General features: G+C 53.8%; 1 protein-coding gene across 4 annotated transcripts in view; it reads left to right on the forward strand.

The window, feature by feature from the left end:
- Positions 1 to 19,467, forward strand: part of COL22A1 (collagen type XXII alpha 1 chain) — a 263,464-nt gene that overhangs the window by 12,860 nt on the left and 231,137 nt on the right. For all 4 annotated transcript variants that reach the window (XR_003234234.2, XR_003234233.2, XM_025993486.2 and 1 more), the window contains 2 exons: positions 9,294 to 9,453; positions 13,713 to 14,279. Coding sequence is in view for 2 of the 4 variants with exons in the window: in XM_025993486.2 (XP_025849271.2) it covers positions 9,339 to 9,453; positions 13,713 to 14,279 (682 nt within the window). In the remaining 2 variants the exon portion in view is untranslated. The remainder of the gene's footprint in view (positions 1 to 9,293; positions 9,454 to 13,712; positions 14,280 to 19,467) is intronic.

Here is a 19,467-nt window from a genome sequence, read left to right on the forward strand (position 1 = left end):
TCTCTTTTGCCCCTGGCACCTCGGCCCAGCAGCACCTTTGGAGCTGCTTACAGAGGCTCTCCTTGTTGTGCTAGCAGCTACCCGGGTTGAGTACCAACCCAGTAACACATGCTTACCTCCCTTTCATGGTGATTTGATTTGATTTGATTTGATTTGATTTGATTTGATTATTTTATTTTATTTTACTTTTTTATTTTATTTTATTTTATTTATTATTTTATTTTATTTATTATTTTATTTTATTTTCATTTTTGTAAGAGGGAAGCAGACTCCCTGCAAGGAGCCTGATGTGGGAATCGATCCCGGATCCCAGGATCACACCCTGGGCCAAAGGCAGACGTTCAACCACTAAGCCACCCAGGCATCCCCTCGTGGTGTTTATTTGACTCCTGGAACCTTACTCACTCATGCCACATGGAGTCATGGGAGTGTGGGCAGCCTCTTCCCTCCTCCCTCATCCATATAAGACATAGGACGTGCAGTCAGGTGACAGAGGGGAGACCAGAGAAATGGGTCTGTGTTGGGGGGGGGATGACTCTGAGCACCATCCAGAGGCAGTGAGGAGTTACTGCAGGATTCATCCACGAGGCTAAGGATCCTATTTGTGCAGTGGGAGCCTCACTGGGTTCTTGTGAGCATGTGCCAACCATGTGGTACGGGGGAGTCTGAGAGCTGGGGCCACCTCCCAGGCTGCTGGGTTCAGGAATCAAGAACTGATGGATGCTTCTTACTCCTCACCGCACCCCGCTTCCTGGATGGCTGGCTCCTTCCCGTTACTCACATCTCTGTTCAGTGTCCCTCCTCCGCTTGGAGACTGTCCTTTTGCAAAGTGTAAAACTTGTCCTAGCCAAGTCATCATCCATCATTGACTCCATCGTGCTCAAATCACTGTTCTCTGAAACCGTATCCTTAGTTCCTTGTTTCCTTGTGTCTCGTTCTCCTCTTTTCTTAGAAAGTAAGCTCTGTGGAGGCAGGGTTGTTGGCTCTCCCCAACGATTGGATAAGGTCTGGCAGGTAGTCTGGGACTCGGTGAGCACCTGCCGAGTTCATAAATCGACGGCTCCTCAGACCGTGCAGAGGAGTGAAGCAGTGGGTGCCAGGTTTGGGGCGAAGCTTGCCTCCCAAGTCCTCCTCCGGGGGCCAGCTTAAGGAATATTCTTTGTTTCAAGAGTAGAGAGAGCTTGAGTTTCATTCACAAATTTTAGCAACTGGGAGAGAAACAACTGGCACCCTGATGCCTCTTCTTAGGGACAAAAAAAAAGTATAGGAAATAATTTTGAATTCTGCAGCATAAAGCAGGAGGCCACATCCCTCACTCTACTCTTATCCTTCAATGAGATGCGTCCTGCACTTGGGGTGGCGTAGGGCTTATGCGGATTCCATTGAAATCTTGTGATGCTCTGATGAGGAGGATACAGGGCTGGGTGGGTGTTCTTGCCCCCTAGCAGGACCCAGGACTGACTGCGCAACACCTGGGCACCTTCCCTCCCTTCCCTCCTCCAGGCACCCAGGCGCACGCCGCTGTTCCCCGGAGGACCAGGCCTCCCTGCTCCACCGAAACTGGCCCTGGATCTAGTCTCCCGGCGGCCTGGGATATACCCTCTGCTTTGTCACCTCATGGCTGTGTGATCCCGGGCACATTCTGTAGCTCTGCAGAACCTGAGACCCCTCTGCCAGCTTGTTAGGAAGAGAGAAAACGCCGGGAGTGAAACCAGCCACGACCGGCCGTTCATCCCACCGTGCCGTGGTGTGCTTGTCCCGTCGTTTCCGCACACGCAGTCGGGTCAGCTCCCGTTCTGTAGATTTGACATATGTGTTCACTGCCCTAAAAGTCCTCTGTGCTCTGCCTCCCGGCCTCCTCCCCACCCCAGTGCCCCAGCAGCCATGGATCCCTTCACTGTCTCCGCAATTTGCCTTTTCCAGAGCATCGCTGGGTTGGAGCCGCACAGTGTGCGCCCTTTCCAGGTTGGCTTCTTTACTTACTGATAAGCACTTAGGGTCCCTCCCTTGTCTTTTGATGGCCTGAGAGCTCTTTTTTTTTTTTAGCACTGAATGACATTCCGTTGTCTGGGGGGATGACAGTTTCCAGCTCTGTTCCGCTACTGAAGGACGTCTTGGGTGCTTCCAAGTTTCGGCCTTATGGCTGAAGCTGCTGCAAACATCCACGCGCAGATTCTTGTGTGGACATACGTTTTCAGCTCCTTTGGGTAAATACCAAGGAGCAGGATGGCTGGGACCACTTGGGAAGAGCACGTTTAGATTGTGAGAAACCCCCAAACTGTCTGCCCAAGTGGCCGCACCATTCTGCGCTCCCCCGTCCTTGCTGGCATCTGGTGGTGTCCATGTGCAGACTTTGGCCATTCTCCGAGGGGTGTAGTGGAGTCTCGTTTTATTTTATGGCTTTCTGATGCCATTCGGCATGGAGCATCTCTCTACATGGTTCCTTGCTATCGTGCATCATCTTTGATGTGGTGCTTATTAAGAACACAGGCCCGTTCCCCCCCCCCCCCCCCACGGGCCCGTTTTTTAAAATCAGGTTGTTTGTTTCCTTATTGTTGAGTTTCAAGAGTTCTTTGTATATTTTGGATCACAGTTCATCATCAGGCGCGTCTTCTGCAAATGTTTTCTCCTACTCTGTGGCTTGTCTTTCCATTGTTGGAGGTTTGTTGTCACTGTTGTTTCATTAAAAGCACCGCACACAGAGCTCTCACCCTAGAAGTCACGTAAGAGTGCTGGATTGGGGAATAGACTAATAATGCCAGGGTGCCCTAGCGTGCTCGCCTCTATGACTAAGTGTAGCAATGAGAGGTGGAGAAATTGCCTCTTGTCCTCTGCCCAGAGCTCTGACAGCACTCCTGCTGCACATTCCAGGGGTGTCCCCCGCCCCAGTCCTCCTTCTGAGCTCTGGACTCAAGTGTCTGTCTTTGACTTCTCCATCTGGCTGCTTCACACTCACTCGGTGTGTCCAGTGGGAACTCCTCATGCCCGCCGCCCCCGGTGACTGGCTCCGGGTGCTCAGACAGGGAATGTGGACTCCCCTCCTCCACATCCTCCTCTCCCCCTCCTCTCTCCCTGCAGGTCCCACGTATCATGGCATCCGCCGTCGTCCTAGGGAAGGTGGCCTATGTCTCTTGATGCTGCACCACCCTCCTTAGCCCCTGGGCTCTGCCCACCCCTCTCTGCAGGGTAGATGCCACTTCTATGCAGGAGGACATGCGCTGGCCTCAGGAGGTCTCCAGGCAGTCTGACCCCTTTCTCTGGGTCACCACACAAGTCCCTGGGCTGTCTTTATGAGCACTCTTCCCTCAAATTTGAGTGCCCGCCTCTCCCCAAATCCCTACCATCTCCTTCAGCCTTCATTCCTTCCTCCAGAATACTGCACTTCTTGCTTATCCCATGAATGATAAGCAAGGTGGGGAGGGTGGTGGCCATCCGTGGTGAAGGCAACCCTGGTCCTCCTGCCTGTTCCCCACTCATCTTCCCAGGCTCAGCTCAGATGTCACCTCCTCCAGGAACCTGTGCTTACCCCCAGGCCTGAGTTAGGCACTTGTCCTTCCCTCTAACAGAGCTCTGACTACATGGAAACATAAGCATCTTCTTGCTTCCGTGTCTCCACCATGAGGCTGCAATCTCTGGGCAGAGTGTCCTATCCTGTGTGCGGGGCACTTAGTAAGTCTTAACGTGCATTTAGGGCACCCTTGAATTAGATCGCAGAGCACAGCCCTTCCTGGTGCCCCCTGCGGCCTGCCTCAGCCAAGATTGAGTAGCTCAGATCGAATGTCCTTCAACACTGTGTGTGACAATGTTGGCTGACATCAAACTTTTTTTAAAAAATATTTTTTATCTAATTATTTGAGAGAGAGAGAATAAGCAGTAGCAGGGGGAGGGGCAGAGGGAGAAGCTGACTCCCTGCTGAGCAGGGAGCCTGATGTGGGGCTCGATCCCAGGACCCCAGGATCATGACCTGAGCTGAAGGCAGACGCTTAACTAACTGCCCCCAACATCAGACTTTATTTTATTTATTTGCTTATTTATTTATTTATTTATTTATTTATTTATTTATTTATTTATTTTAGCATCAAACTTTATACAAGATTGTCACACCCACTCATTGCCTCATGTCCTCTACAGATCCAAGGAGGGGGTATCATTCCCATTCTATAGGTGAGGAAACAAAGGATTAGAAAATCACAGAAATAGTGATTTGCCTTCAGCACTCACTGTGGTCAGGTATCATTCTAAGCTTTGCACATGTAATAAGTGGCTCAGTTAATTCTTCCAGTGGCCTGTGAGATAGGTATCATCATCCCCACTCTTACATGAAAGGGCTGAGCTCCAGAGAGGTTAGGTGACTCCCCTGGTTTGCACAGCTAGTAAGAATTTGAGCACGGGGCTTCTGGTCGAGAAGTGTCATCACGATGCTAGCTGCCCCAGGGGAAGCCAGTGCCCCAGACAGTTCTGGACAGGAGATACTCGCTATGTGTTTGTTGACCGAGGAGGACTTGATCCAGGTCACACAAAGCCCAGTTCAAATCCAGGATGCAGGCTTTCCATTGCTTCCTGGCTCCCCCAGTTGGGTTTTTGAGCAACCCTGCAGAGAGGGTTGCTCCCTCTTCCCAGCCACCCAGCTCAGCTCCCTCTTCCCTATCTGACCAGCAGGTGCAGCTGGTATCACTGACAGCCCCACAGGTGAGCACCAAGGCTCAGAGCTCAGTGGTCTGGACACTCCTCGCCATGCTTTTATGTCTCCACTGGATTCCTGGCCGGAGCATCGCCCGTCACCCTGGCAACATATCAGCAGTGCCTCAGCCCCTCCCCTGCAGTGGGCAGCAGCCAGACCCTCTGTGCAGACCCGGGGTGCTCTCTGCCCAGGCTGCCCTCCAATGCGCCAAATCTCATTTTCTCCCTTTAAATTGCATTCTGCTCAGTGTCTTCTCCTCACTCTCCCCGGGGCCCTGGATAGGGAACACTGGTTACTATGGCAATGGGCTGGCTTGTGGCAGGAACCCAGCTCAACAAATTAATTGCTGGACTTTCGGAGACTAATGGCCAAGCTCTGCCTCCCAGGGACAGGGTGTGGCCTATATCATGCCAGCTGGGCAGCTGAGCCCGGGAAAGAACTCAGAGCCTGGAGGAAGAAAGAGAGGGAGATGGATTCATGGCACCCATGCTTGCTGGGGCTGCCACCTGAGATGGGCTGGGGATGGCAGGGAGATGGGCTCCCCCAAATGTCACCTTTCCTGCACACTTGGTCTGTGAAGCATTGTGCCAGGTGCTTCACAGAAAGCATTTTGTGTAACGCTCAGAGCACCCCTGATGAAGTAGAGATCACCCCCTTTTGGGGGAATGCACTGTTCATCCACGCGGCTAAGGAAGAATGCTGGGGTTCCGTAGCAGGCCTGTCTGCCTCAGGGGGCATTTTGTTGCAAACACTCCATATGTTCCTGGACAGAAGGCCATTCTGTCCTCTACTACCTCTTCCAGAGGAGAGGAGCACAAGGAACCTTTCCTACCTCTCACCCCATGAAGCCAGTGCCACTCTAATCCCCCAGACCAGGCAAAGACCCTCCAAGGAAAGAAAAAGACCAACGTCTCTCATGAATTTCGATGCAAAAGTCTTCAACAAAGTATTAGCCAATTGAATACAAACGTGTACAGAAAGAGTTCTCGGATGAATCCGAGCAGGATTCATCCCTGGCCTGTAAGGCTGGTCACCGTTTGAAGATCAACGAAGCACTTGGATTCAGGTGGCTTCCCTTCCCTCCGGTTAATGTCAGGTTTCTTGGCCCCTCATCCTCCCCCGACCTTGTGTCCTTGTTCCCTTCCTCCTGTGAACTGAGTCATCAGAATTTGGTGTTTGACTCTATGCTTTGCTTGTTTCTCCCATTGTTTCTGGGCTTTGTAATATGGGTTGTCCTAGCCAGCTTCCAACAGCCTGGGAGAAGCAGCGTTGCAGAGCGATGAGGAGCCTGGCCTGCTGTCAGGTCAGATTGGCTGGGTTTGCATCCCGGCTCCGAGGTGTAGAGTCCCAGACATGTTCCTAAGCCCTTTTATGCTCAGTTTCTTACTCAGCAAACTGCATCTCTTGATACCTGCTGTGTGGATTAAATGGGTTCTTCCCTGTGAAACCCTTAGGTGGCTTCTGGTGCTTCGCAAGCTGGCGGCCCCCATTAGCGGCGCATGCTGGAGAGAGTGTGGGTCTTGGTGCCCTTTGGGCCTGAAGGACCCCTGCATTGTGTCTGTGTTGGCAGGTGCACACCAGGTTCATCACTGGAGAGCTGGGGGAACAGGGCAGCTTGTGGGGTTGCTGAGACCTCAGGGAGCACATTGGTGAAAGCACCGCATGCTTTTCCCAGCCCTTTCTCTAGAGGGAAAACTATGGATTCTCAAAACTCAAATACTCTGTGAGCCCCAGATGGGGCAAATAGCCAGCCTGTGAGAGGGATGGTGTTGGGCACAGATGACCTCAGGGGAGCTTAGAGTCAAGGAGTGATTGTCTCCGAGTGCCTAGCATGGACTCACACACACACTCCAGCAGGGTGTGGTGGGGGGTGTCTCCCCAACTCCCAGCCTCAGCTTGCTCACCTGTAAAAGGGGGATGTTGATGCCCACCCCTCGGGGTTGTCGTAAGGAGGGAGAGGTGCAATGTGTACAGAATAGAGGCTCCCTACCAATACTGGGCTTTACCCCAGTGTGAGAGCCTGTGGGTGGTGGATGGCCTCAAGAAACAGGTCTGGGGTGGAGTCCCAGCTCTGGCTCATGTCAGCCCTGTGGCCTTTTGATTATTCAATCCATGCAACAATCTCTTGCAACAACCCACAGTGAGGTAGGGTCTGTTATTACCTATTTTTTGTATGTGGGCTGTGTCATGTTGAAAAGTTTCCTTATCATCTCAGTGGAAGGAGTGCGTTGATCATGAAAGGGAGTTAGATTTTGCCAGATGCTTCTGTATCATTTGGGATCATGCTGTGTGTTTTTCCTTTGCTCCATGGCTGCAATGTGACACATGGGTTCATTTTTGCACGTTGAACCAGCCTTGCATTCCTGGGGTGAATCCCATGTGGTCCCAGTGTATAACCTTTTTGGTGTGTGGCTAAACTCAGCTTTCCAGTCTTCTATTAAGAACTTGCACATCTCATTCATAAGGGAGGTTGGCCTGAAGTTTTCTCTTTATCTGTGTGTATATTTATCTGTGTGTATATTTGGGGAAGATGCATGACTAAGATTCTTCTAGAAACCTGGAGAGTACAACCTGCTTTTGCTCAGCTTCCACCCAGTTTCAACAATGAGGGGAAATGACCACCTTTCTTGAGGCCTGGAAAATACTAGACACTATGGCTGTTCCTACTTTATCTTCTTAGTCCACATTCTTCCTAATTAGTTCATTAAAAAAAATGATGGCCCAGTAGTTGTCGCTAGTATTTGGATTTTTTGTATCTGTGGAGGTCCTCAAAAGGGCGTGGGCTCAAAGCCCAGAGGGGGGCAGGGTCAAGTCCTGGTCCCTCCTCTAGTGACCTTGGGACAGACCTGAATCTTCATCTTCATCGTCTCCTTTGCCACGTGGAAGCAGTGAAGCTGGCCTTGAAGGTCGTGTGAGTTCATTGGACAGTCTGAAAGTGCCGGGTGCGTGGAGATAATACACAGCAGCTATTCAGTGACTCTCATGGTTCTTTAAAAAAAAAAATCTGTGTTCTTCTAAAGAAGGGCTCTAGTCACCTCAGATGATAATACAACCCCATCACTCACTACTAAATCTAATATTTATTTGTCAGATGCCCATTAGGTGTCAGGAACTATTCCAGGTTCTGGGCAGCAGAATGAATAAGACAGACAAGTCCATGCTTTCTGATCCATGTAGCTTTGAAGGATGAGAGGTGTGGGCAGCCCAGTGGACTTGCCAAGATTCTGTGTCTCTCCTCCCACTGGACCCTCTGCTCCTGACCTTGGCTTCTGTACCCCCTGCCCCCCATGGACCATTTTGGGAAAGTGCCTTTCTTCTTGGTCCTGTGGCTACCTCCTGAGTGTCATATTCCAGGGTGTTGTCCTGGAACATACCCTGGGCTATTACATACCTTGTGCCCTTGTGAGCTGGCCCCTTAGTGGCCTGGTAAGATGAGGGCAGTGTGCCCTGAGGGTGGTGGGGACCAGAGTGAGCATTCAGGCACCTGCCCCAAGAGGAGCCTCCACACCGGTCCTGCTGGGGGGAAGTTCTCCAAGTGCCTTGCCTTGGTTCTCCCCTGGGACTTTGCAGATGCTGTTCCCTCTGTTTGAAATGATCATCTGTTTTTTTGTTTGGTTGAATCCAACTCAGTTTTCCAGAATTGGCTTGGCTGTCACTCATCCAAGAGGCCTCTACCCCTAAAATGGTCCCATCGCCTCTGAGCTTCCCTACGCCGGTGCTCATTTTACCCCATCTTGCCTCCCCCACGTGTCACCTGTCTCCCAGGTGTCCCTGAGAGCCCTTGAGGGAGGGGCTTCTGTGTCCCTCATCTGCCTGCCCTCAGCACCTGGCACATGAGGGCAACTGATAAATATCTCAGAATTCTAGAACCTGTTTTCCCTTTCCTAGATCTTGGCTTTTACCATGATGAATACTTTCTGAAATGGACATCCACATGAAAATAAAATATGCAGAAGAAGAAATACACTTAGCTAATAAATGCCATAGATCAAAGAAATGCACAGGAAGCAAAAAGCAATGTCTCTCCTACTGAGCTGACAGGTTGAGGGAATGATGATACTCACCCTGCTGGGGATGTGGCGAGGCCCCCACCCTACCCTGCCCAGTGGTAGCAAGTACAACCTCTTCGGAAAGAAGTTGGATAATTTCTATCAGGGTCCTTTTAAAATATTTCATGTGATGCCCTAAGTATTTTCCTACAAACCTGCCCTAAGAAAATAATTAAATATGGGCCAAGATTTAGGTACCAAGATGTTCTCTTGTAACATATTAAACAAATAAATGGCCTGTTAAATGCCCAGACACAGAGATTTTGATCACAAGGTGGTGCTGGGGCCAAGGTATGGGCCCGCATGGCCAGTGATGATGGGCCTGGCAGGTCCTTGGTGTGCAATTTGCTGGTGGCTGGAGAGGGAGAGGGCTGAGGCCCGAGGGGTAGGCCTCCCAGGGATTCACCTGTTAGAGAGTCACTCTGTTGGCTGTAACAGAAGTGGAGCCAAGGCATGAAGGAGTTGGGAGGCTGGTAGTTCCTCCACTCAGGGCTGGGGTTGCCTCTTTCTTCAGCCTGACAGCCCCGAGGCCCTTCTCTAAAGGTGTGTCCTTCTCCACACAGGGCATGTTCCAGTAGATTCTAACAGCGTCTCTTCCCGGCCGAGAAATGCGTGTTCCCCAGCGTGGGAGAGCCGTGGCCGGCCTGCGAGGGAACGCCGTGGCCTGCCTCCTCTGGATGTTGCTGCTGTGGCGTGGGGATGGCTGTCAGGCCCAGAGGGCAGGTGGGGCCACTGAACAATGTGCTGGGGCTGGGCCCTGAGCAGCCAGTGTGTGTGTCCCCGCATGTGAGCATGTGTGTGCAGGTGTGAGAAGGTGAGTGAAAGTGAATGTGTGTTTGGGGAGCGTAGGGTGCAGACGTGTGACCGTGAGTGAGCTGGGGACTGATGTGAGAGAGAGGGAGGTAGGTCGTCCAGCAAGTGTGGGTGTCGGCTGTCCTCGCCACTGAGAGTGGCCTTCAGGTGTCCAGCGAGGGCATGTGCTTGTGTGTGTGAGTGTATGTGTGTGTGTGAGAGTGTGTAAACGTGTGATAGAGTGGGAGAGAGTGTATAAAAGTGCATGTGTGCGACTGTGTGAGTGTGTGATAGAGCTGGAGAGAATATATAAAAATGCATGTATGAGTGTGAGTCTGAGGGTGTGTGTGTGACAGTGTGAGTCATAAAAGTGTCGGAGCATGTGTGTAGAAGTGAGAGTGCACAAGTGTGAGAGTGAGGTGACTGTGTGGGTGTGTGTGAGCATGTGTGCGAGCATGTGACCATGTGATGGAGCTGGAGAGAGAGTGTATAATAGTGCATGTATGGGTGTGAGAGTCTGAGGGTGTGTAAAAGTGAGAGTGCATAGGTGTGAGAGTGAGGCAAGTGTGTGAGCACTGTGTGTGAGATAGAGCTGTAGAGAGTATAGAAGTGAGTGTATAGGTGTGAAAGTCTGAGGGTGAGTGTAATTACGACCGTGTGCATGTGTGTTAAAGTGAGTATGAGTGTGACAGGGGCTGATGAGCATGGGTGTGTGTGACTGGGTAAGAGCGTGGGACTGTCAGCATGCCCGTGAGCGGATGTGAACGCGCATGTGAGAGTCCGAGGGTGGGTGTGTCTGTGCGAGTGTGTGAGGGTGCGTGCGGTGGACAGCGCAAGAGAAGAGTGAGCAGACCACACAGTGTGCCGTGAGCTTGTCTCCCCCGAGTGCCCGCGGGGCCACCTGTGTCAGGGCCTCCTGGGGAGGTGCCGGGCCTGGACCCGTGAAGGAGGGGTCACGGCGCCCGGGCCCTGGGTGCGCACCTGGGTGCGCAGGCGAACGCCTCTCCGGGACTGGCCCCAGGGCGCCGGGCGAGCATCGGGGGTAGAACCGCCCATTTTGCAGATGAGGAACCGGGGACCAAGATGTCCCGAGTCCCTGCAGGTGAGGAGCCCACCTGAGCCCACGGGGGAGGCCAACAGGAAACCCCCCAGGCCTGTGCTCTGCGTGATTCTCCCCAAGCCCCCCCCCCCCCACTGTCTTCCACTGGGCCTGAGCCTCCCAGAGCCCAGGAGCTGGGGGGGATGGCGATGACTGTGCACGTCCTGGCTTCACGGGAGGAGCGTAGGCCTCTGCGTCCACGGAGATGAGCCCGAGAGCACACGCAGCCGACGACGGGGAGGGCCCGGCCACCCTCTCCCCAGCCCTCATTCCGTCACACGGCAGCCCAGGGGGACGCGGTCCCAGGCCGGGCTCACACACGTGGACCCACCTCAAGGTCGGCGGCCTTCCGAGGCCAACACCCTCATTCCCACGTGCACACCACGCACCATGCACATCTGTTCTCCGGCCCCCAGCACAGAATGTACCCGAGTGCCAAGGGGCCCCTGGGTGAGGCCTCTGGGACAAATGAACCCTCTGCAGCCTTAAAATAAATTTGCTCAAGGCTTACAGCCCGCAGGCCGGGCCCTGCTTGGCCCGCAGCAGCAATTATCCTGCACAGGCTGGGGCGCTATTGTCCCCAACACAAAAGGATGACCTTTTGTGTCAAGGAGAAAAACTGCCCAGGAATTATCTCTTGAGTCCACACATCTGGGCAAACACGCTCCGAAAGCTCTAATCCTGTTAGGGAGCAATCCTGTGAAGGCAGGGATTTGCCTCCGCTCCCGACAGCAGATTGCAGCTCGGGGTTTGGAAATTCGGGGTAAAGGTAGACGTGGAAAATTTGTGAGTGGCGCTGCCGGAGGGTGGGCTGGGGAGGTATCTGTGTGTAAATACAGGGTTATTGCTTTGCTGCGTTTTGAATTAATTCACGGCTTACACATATAAACGTAAAATCAGAAATACAGAATAAGAACTGTCACTCGCAGCTGTGCTTGCCAGAGGTAAGCAGCGTTTCTCTCTGTGGGTCCGTTAGGCGCACAGACACGATCACGCACACATACGGCCCGTCACATCGACACAGCTTTCCAGACCCAACCGTACCCGGAAAAGTGCCTCTGTGTTGGTGACTAAGGATTCCGTGAAGCCAACAGTCCACGGCTGCCTGTCGCTGTGCCGTGTGAGCCCGCGGTGATGATCCCGCGAGCAGCTCGGGATTGTGGTCACGTAGCTGGCCTCCAGGATTTTGCTTGCCAGGGCTCCATGAACTTCTTATATAGCTTTAAATTTTTTTTTCCTCGCCCTTTGTCTGATTGTTTTATTGGGGTCAATCCCTAAATTTGAAAGTATTTGAAAATACTCTCTTTTTTTTTAATAAATTTATTTTTTATTGGAGTTCAATTTGCCAACATATAGAATAACACCCAGTGCTCATCCCGTCAAATGCCCCCCTCGGTGCCCGTCACCCAGTCACCTCCACCCCCCTCTCTCCTCCCCTTCCACCACCCCTAGTTCGTTTCCCAGAGTTAGGAGTTTCTCATGTTCTGTCTCCCTTTCTGATATTTCCCACTCATTTTTTCTCCTTTCCCCTGTATTCCCTTTCACTAATTTTTATATTCCCCAAATGAATGAGACCATATATTGTTTGTCCTTCTCCGATTGACTTATTTCTCTCAGCATCATACCCTCCAGTTCCATCCACGTTGAAGCAAATGGTGGGTTGAAAGTAGTCTCCTTGATGAGGCTTCTAAAACCCTGAAAATGGGTCTGTTTGACAGATCCCACAGCCAGCCGCAGAGCATTCTCTTGCACATTGGCTATCCTCGGATTTTTTTTTTTTTTTTTTTTTTTTTTACTTTTGTCAACACGCTAGTTTAACAAACTGGGTTTTTGTTGTTGTTGTTGTTATTTTGTTCCTACTGGACGAACGTTTTTGGCGGGCGCTCCAGAGGCCTGGTCAGCTGCTGCTGGTGGTACGAACAAGCCTCCGATTCTGGAAGAGTCAAGACCAGGGCTTCTCGACAGTTCCCTCATATGTCTGAGCGGCTCTTTGGAGTTTAGCAACCCTTGTCCTCATCTTACCTATTGTGAAATGGGGATGAGCAAGCTCTCAGCACAGCATTGCCCTGAGGATCAGAAATAGATTATATAGTGTTTAACCAAGAGCATTGCATAGTTTATATAAAAGTTACAAAGCTTATAAAAATATAAGCGTAGTACACATCATTTGCTTATACTTTTTTGCTTCTATTTGCTTCTATTTTTATACAGCATTCTAGAATCTCTACAAATTTATATTTAAAATATATGAGTGCAATATATTTTATGTGGCTTATAATACTGGAATACTGTGCGCTATTTAACCATCTAACAAGAGAGCACTGGCTCAATAAATTATGTGCACCGTGCAGTGGCATCTCTGCCCAGCCGTGGACACCAGGATCATCACACTGGTTTCCAGCATATTGCCAGATGCGGGGAAAACTTCTGTGTATTAGTGTGTCTGGTAACAGTCCTATGTGCATCAGTAACTATACGGAAATAAGAAAATAATTAGGTGTATACACTGTGAACTCACAGGCATGGAAACATAGGCATTTAAAACATTTCTCAATGGCCTTTTCTAAAATGAGCACGCATTATCTGCAACAGGCTTTTTTTTTTTTAATTTTATTTATTTATTCATGAGAGACACACAGAGAAAGAGAGGCAGAGACACAGGCAGAGGGAGAAGCAGGCTCCATGCAGGGAGCCTGATGCGGGACTTGATCCTGGGACTTCAGGATCACACCCTGGGCCGAAGGCAGGTGCTAAACCACTGAGCTATCCAGGGATCCCCAAGCTGCAGCAGGTTTAAAAAAAAAAAAAAGTGAAGTCACTTGGTAACCAAAACAAAAACTATTTAAGAAATTGATAGACTGGTGGCCCACCAGCGGGAACCACTTTTATGCAAGAATCTGTGTTGGCAGCAGACTCCTGGCAACCTTGAGGACACTCATCATCCTAAGCCAGTTAAGGAGGCGAAGTTCAGAGCTTGAAGGCAGCCAGACAGGGTCCCCAGCCAGGCGTGTGCGAGGCCACCAGTGCCTCTAGGCCCAAGGGCGGCGACCTTTCCCAATCTATTTGCTCCCCACCCCACCCTCCGCTGCAGGTTGCAAGACCGTCCACTACGACCTGGTCTTCCTCTTGGACACCTCCTCCAGCGTGGGCAAGGAGGACTTCGAGAAGGTCCGGCAGTGGGTGGCCAACCTGGTGGACACCTTCGAGGTGGGCCCCGACAGCACCCGCGTGGGGGTCGTGCGCTACAGCGACCGGCCCACCACGGCCTTCGAGCTGGGCCTGTTCGGCTCCCGGGAGGCCGTCAAGGCGGCGGCGCGGCACTTGGCCTACCACGGCGGCAACACGAACACGGGCGACGCGCTGCGCTTCATCACGCGCCACAGCTTCTCCCGGCAGGCCGGCGGCCGTCCCGGGGACCGCGCCTTCAAGCAGGTGGCCATCCTCCTGACCGACGGCCGCAGCCAGGACCTGGTGCTGGACGCCGCAGCCGCCGCGCACCGCGCGGGCATCCGCATCTTCGCCGTGGGCGTCGGGGCGGCGCTCAGGGAGGAGCTGGAGGAGATCGCCTCGGAGCCCAAGTCTGCCCACGTCTTCCACGTGTCCGACTTCGACGCCATCGACAAGATCCGTGGCAAGCTGAGGCGCCGCCTGTGTGAAAGTGAGTGTGCTGCGGGGCGCGCGGGCCGGAGTGGGAGGGGGGGAGCCCCGCAGGTGGCAGGTGGCAGGGGTGCGCCGAGTGCACCGGGCCCCGGGCTCGGGGCCGGAGGAAAATGAGCCCCGCCTGCACCCCTGCACCGGGGGCGCAAGTGTGTGCAATGGTGCACTCGGCCAGGCAGTGGGGAACCCCGCACTGACCCGCGGGCAGGTGCCAGAGATGCGCCCGAGTGCACCTGAGTGTACCAACCCCAGGCTCAAGCAGGGAGGAAAACCAATCCCACCTGCACACCTGCACCAGGTGCTAAAATCTGTGCCGCGGGGCCCACAGGCCAAGCAGGGGGGAGCCCCGTGTTGTGCAGCTGGCAGGTGCCAGGGGTGCACCGGCCCCGAGTTCAAACCAGTCCGGTCTGCACTGCTGCACCAGGGGCGGGGCGCACACCCTGGGTCCTTCCCAGGCTCTACCGCCCTTGGCTGCGCACTGTGCAGGCCGGAAGGAAATTACAGAGGGCTGGGTTCTCATCCCCACCTACCCGGAGAGGCCTGGAGGTGGGTGAAGCACCTGGGAGGCCCATCCCCATTTCTGCAGGGGGAACACACCTGTGCACCTGCAGGACCATTCAGGGCAGAGCCCGAGCTCGCAAAGCAAAGCACACGGCAGGTGTGGGGACTCCCATGGGGAATCCATGGGGACTCTTTCCTCTTCCAGGGGTCGGCAGGGAGAGGTGGTCTAAGCAAAGGTGCAGAGACAGGCTTGTGGGCTGTAGCTGTGACCCCCAGTGAGCCGTTTGGAGATGGTCGGGTCCTGCTTATCCCAGAGGCCAACTGCCGTTGACCTGATGCCCCCTGAGATAACCCGAGGTTGTCTGGAATCTGTTGACTGGGGATGGGGATGGGTGGTGGGGGAGCTTGGGCAGCAGCAGGCAGGGAGCTGATGGCCTCTGCAGTTCTGACCCTGAGGGCTGACCTCCAAGACCCTACCTAGTTGGGTCATTGTCAGGACAGCCTCCTCCACAGGACAGGAAGGGCAATGGGGTTTTTTGTGCATGGCCTGTGTCCAACCTCTGTTCTGCTTGCTTCATTGGGGTGACATCTGTCCGTCCTGGGTCACGACCGGTGTTTGGTAACAGCGCTCTCCAGGGCCGGCAGGTGGGGGCTGGGAGCAGGGTCCCAGGGGCTGCTTTGCTGACTCCTTCTGGGGACTGAGCCTCCTGGGGGGGGGAGAAGCCCAGGGGGGATCAAAGCTCGCCAGGGGTTGTGGCTGGTGGTGGGAGCCCCTGGGCGTGGCTTGGCAGAGCAAGGAGACTGAGCCCAGGGATGGGCCTGGTCCCAGGGACGGCCTGGCCTGTAGCCCTGTGAGAAAGCAGCTGAACTGTGTCTGGCACCCGACGGGCTCCGTACTGCTCTGTGACTCTTCTCTGTTGGCTCACTTCATCCCCACTCCCACTGACTTGTTCACAGATACTTATTGGGGATCTGCTTTCTGCTTTTTGTGTGGCCTTGTTCTGGTTTCTGGGCCTGTCGAGAGAGATTAAGACAAAACTCCTGCTCTTAGAATGTTCATGGTCTAGATGGTAGAAAAGACACATAAAAAAAAAAAAAAAAAGATATAATCCTGTGGGGTGATCTTAATAAAGCTGCCCCAGGGTCTCATGGGGTCCTACTGTGGTTGTGTTGGGTGATGACCCTGAGAATGACAGAGGGCTTCCTGGAGGGAGGTGGTGCTTAGACCGTTTAGAGGGACGTGCCTGAGCAGTAGGGTGAGGGATCGAGGGGTTGGCACGACGCAGCCAGGGAACTGTCATGGAGCTGTGTGGCTGTGGCCAAGGAGGGCACTGGGGTTGGTGGCTTTGTACGATGGCCAGGCTCTCAAGAAAGAAGGGCCTTGAGTGTTAAGATGAGGTGTGGAAGGGTTTTGCTCAGGGGTAAGACACCGTCAGATCCGTGACGATGGAAAGGGGCAGGACAGCAGGAAACAAGGAGACCCTTTACGGAACTGCTGGAGAAATTCCGAGAACAGACAGTGCTGGGCATAGGCCTCGTTCCACAGATGAGGGAGTCCCTGCCCCGAGGCCTAAGTGAAGGAAAGCTACCCCGTATCGAGGCATCAGCCGTGAACTTTCACTTGACCCTCATTACAACCGCGTGGACTATAGTGGTCTCCTTGTCACAGATACGAGCAGGCAGCACGCGGAGCTCCCGGAAGGGGCAGCTGCCAGGCCCTCGGCAGTAGGCCAGGGGGGTGATGCCAAGATGGGAGAGGGCAGGAAGGCAGGAGAGAGCCGGCTAGGGCCAGAGCTCAGGGTTGACCTCTAGGTCAACCTGACATAGGGTCATCAACCGTGAGTCACCGGGCCACAGGCCCAGCCAACAGCAGAAGTCCAGTGTGGTGGCTCAGGAGTGCTATGCACCTGCTGTGATCCCAGGACGGCCTGATGCAGGGCGCAGGAAAGCATCCTCTAGACCCCTCCCACTGGCATTTTGTCCTCCTGCCAGCCTGGGTTCAGGCTGGTTCTAGGTGATGGCCAGAGAGAATCAAGATTTTGAGGCCCTTCTGTGCCCGGGGCATGGTTCTGGGAATGGCAGGGACAGCCTCAGAGCCGTGATGTCACCTCTGGGACGTGCTGCCCGGTTAACAAGAGGGCGGAGCTGGGGACGGAGTCCATGCCTTCAGCCTTGGCGTGTGACCTCCTCCTGCTGTGCGCCGGGCTCCGGCGGCCCCATCACAGGCAGTAGAGGACCCCACTCTGACTGGCTTGGGTAATGAGGCAAATTGATATCACACATGACAAAAAGGCCAGCGGTCAGGCGGGCTTAACTGAAGAGGCCAGGGCTCATTCCACTCCTTCCGTTTCTGGGTTTTTCGTTGGCGGTAACTCTGCTCTTGGCCGGCTTATGTGTCTGGGGCCTGACACGGACGGTTCGCTGCAGAGATGTTGATGAAGGCTTTGTCGGGAGGAGGGTGAGGTCAATGAGGGATACTGAGGTCCCGGGAAAGGGCCGCGGGAGAAGAGGGGTGATGGCAGGGGTGGAAGCGTGCCCAGAGCCCCCTGAGATGGGGAGGGGCTGTGGGACAGTAGCTGGGGTCACTTCAGGGAGGTCAGCTGCTGCCTCCACGGTGGCCTACAGGGAGCACGAAGGAAGCCCCCGCCCCTCCCCTCCCCTCCCCGCCCCTCCCCTCCCCTCCCCTCCTTCACTGGCCTGAGCCCAACAAGAGGCCCAGGTGATGGTGCCCCAGGGGCCAGCCTCCCGGGCTCCCAGGGAGCAGAGGAGGCAAGAACAGGGTGGGAGGGCACAGTGGGGCCACCTGTGGTGAATCTTAGGGCCACCTGAGTGTAGGACCTTAGACCCAGGACAGAGGACACCATGGCCCCAGCGGGCCTGGGTTCAATCTGATGGTGGAGCATGGGCCTGCGACTCTCCCCAGACCAACCCTCTGGTTCCTGAGCGGAGAGAGGCTGTGTGGGGCCTAAGCCATGTGACCACCCCCACACCCTCCAGGGAAGGCGTTTGACCCCCGTAGAGACACGAGGGCTGCCAACAAGAGAAGGGGGACCCGATGCCAGCCAGCCGGGGCCACTGCAGGTCCCCCGTGATGACACTGAGAAAACTCACAGTAGCCAGGCTCCTCCAAAACCCTAAATAGATGTAAGACGTAAGTTACACTCAGTTGTCTGAAGGGAATCTGTTTTTGTAAATACAGCTGTAAGCCGGCCGGGGGCCTGTTCTATTCTGGTGACAAATGAAACAAAATCCCATTACAATGGCTTCAATTAGAAACAAGGCAAAACAAAATAAAATAGCTGGCGGTAACGTCCTCAAATATGCCCCGTAAGATTAAATCAAGGAGCATCGCAAAATCCAAATGACCAGAGATCCCTGGGCACCCAGGAGATACCTTTGGGTGACTTCAGAACCCAAACAGTTGTTCTGATTAGGGGCTTCATTCATATCGGTGGTCTGGAAAATCACAGACGAACGATGCCCGGTCTTTGGCGTGGCAGTCATCCAATGGCATCCGACCTGCTCCTTCATTCATTCAACAGGCGTAGCAGTCATCGGAGGCAATCAAATCATTCATTCACGCAGTCTTCAGCAACCCCGCAGAGCGTTGTAGTAGTTGTTCATTCATTCATTCATTCATTCACTCCCTCAGCAACCGCACCCCGAGTGATTCCTGTGTCGGGGCCCATGCCGAGTTCCCAGGATGCGGCGATGGCTCTGACATTCTTTTATTTGTCCTCGAGAAGCTTTTGTCTCCTTGGGGCAGCAGGGACGTGGCAGCTAATTACACTATGGAATGTGTACCCTGGTTACCACCCGCAATTTCGTGTGCTGGTAGTTCACCTGCCTGGGGTCTGTCCTCACACACAGGAATGAGCTTCACGGGGGGCAGAGTCTGTGCCTTGCGGTTTCCGAGCGCCTGGAACAGGGCCTGGGATGGAAAGGAGCTGCTGGAATGGTGTTCAAAGGAAATGCAGGGTGGGGGGACCTGTGGGTGGGTCTGTGCTTGCTGTTGTGATGCGCCCGTTAGAGGTACTTGTGCGATGATCTGCCCCCGTCCAGATGCAAAGATTAAGAATCCTCAGCCAACCTGAAATCCTGAAATATTGAACATATCTGTGTTTCGATGAGCAGAGACAAACGGTTAGATTTTGAAGGTTGATGAGGGTCCTGGAAAAGGCAGGCTGGCTGCGATGGGCTGGATCATGCTAAAGACGTCCCCCTGCCTCGTCGGGTGGGACGGAGGCCGAGGAGCAGGACCCTGACCGGACCCCGCTGGAGCGAACGGAACTAAGGTGTCTGCCGTTCTCTGGTCACCCAATGTTGGCAGCACTTTGCAGGCCACTTGCACCCCGTCCTCACCCAGCCCTGTGACATTCTGCACACAGGGAGCCACCGCTCCAGACCTCCATGGCCAGCATGGGTGGCCCTCGACCAGTTAGTGTGGTCCAAACCGAGAAGTGCCACTAGTACTGTACACACCGGATTTTGTAGACACAATGAGAAAGAAAGCATTTGGGGCCCCTGGGTGGCTCAGCGGTTGAGCATCTGCCTTCAGCTCAGGTCATGATCCCGGGGTCCTGGGAGCGAGTCCCCCATCGGGCTCCCCACAGGGAGCCTGCTTCTCCCTCTGCCTGTGTCTCTGCCTCTTTCTGTGTCTCTCATAAATAAGTTAAAAAAAGATCTTA

This window comes from Vulpes vulpes, chromosome 13 (genome assembly GCF_048418805.1).
Source record: "Vulpes vulpes isolate BD-2025 chromosome 13, VulVul3, whole genome shotgun sequence".
NCBI classification, from domain to species: Eukaryota; Metazoa; Chordata; class Mammalia; order Carnivora; family Canidae; genus Vulpes; species Vulpes vulpes.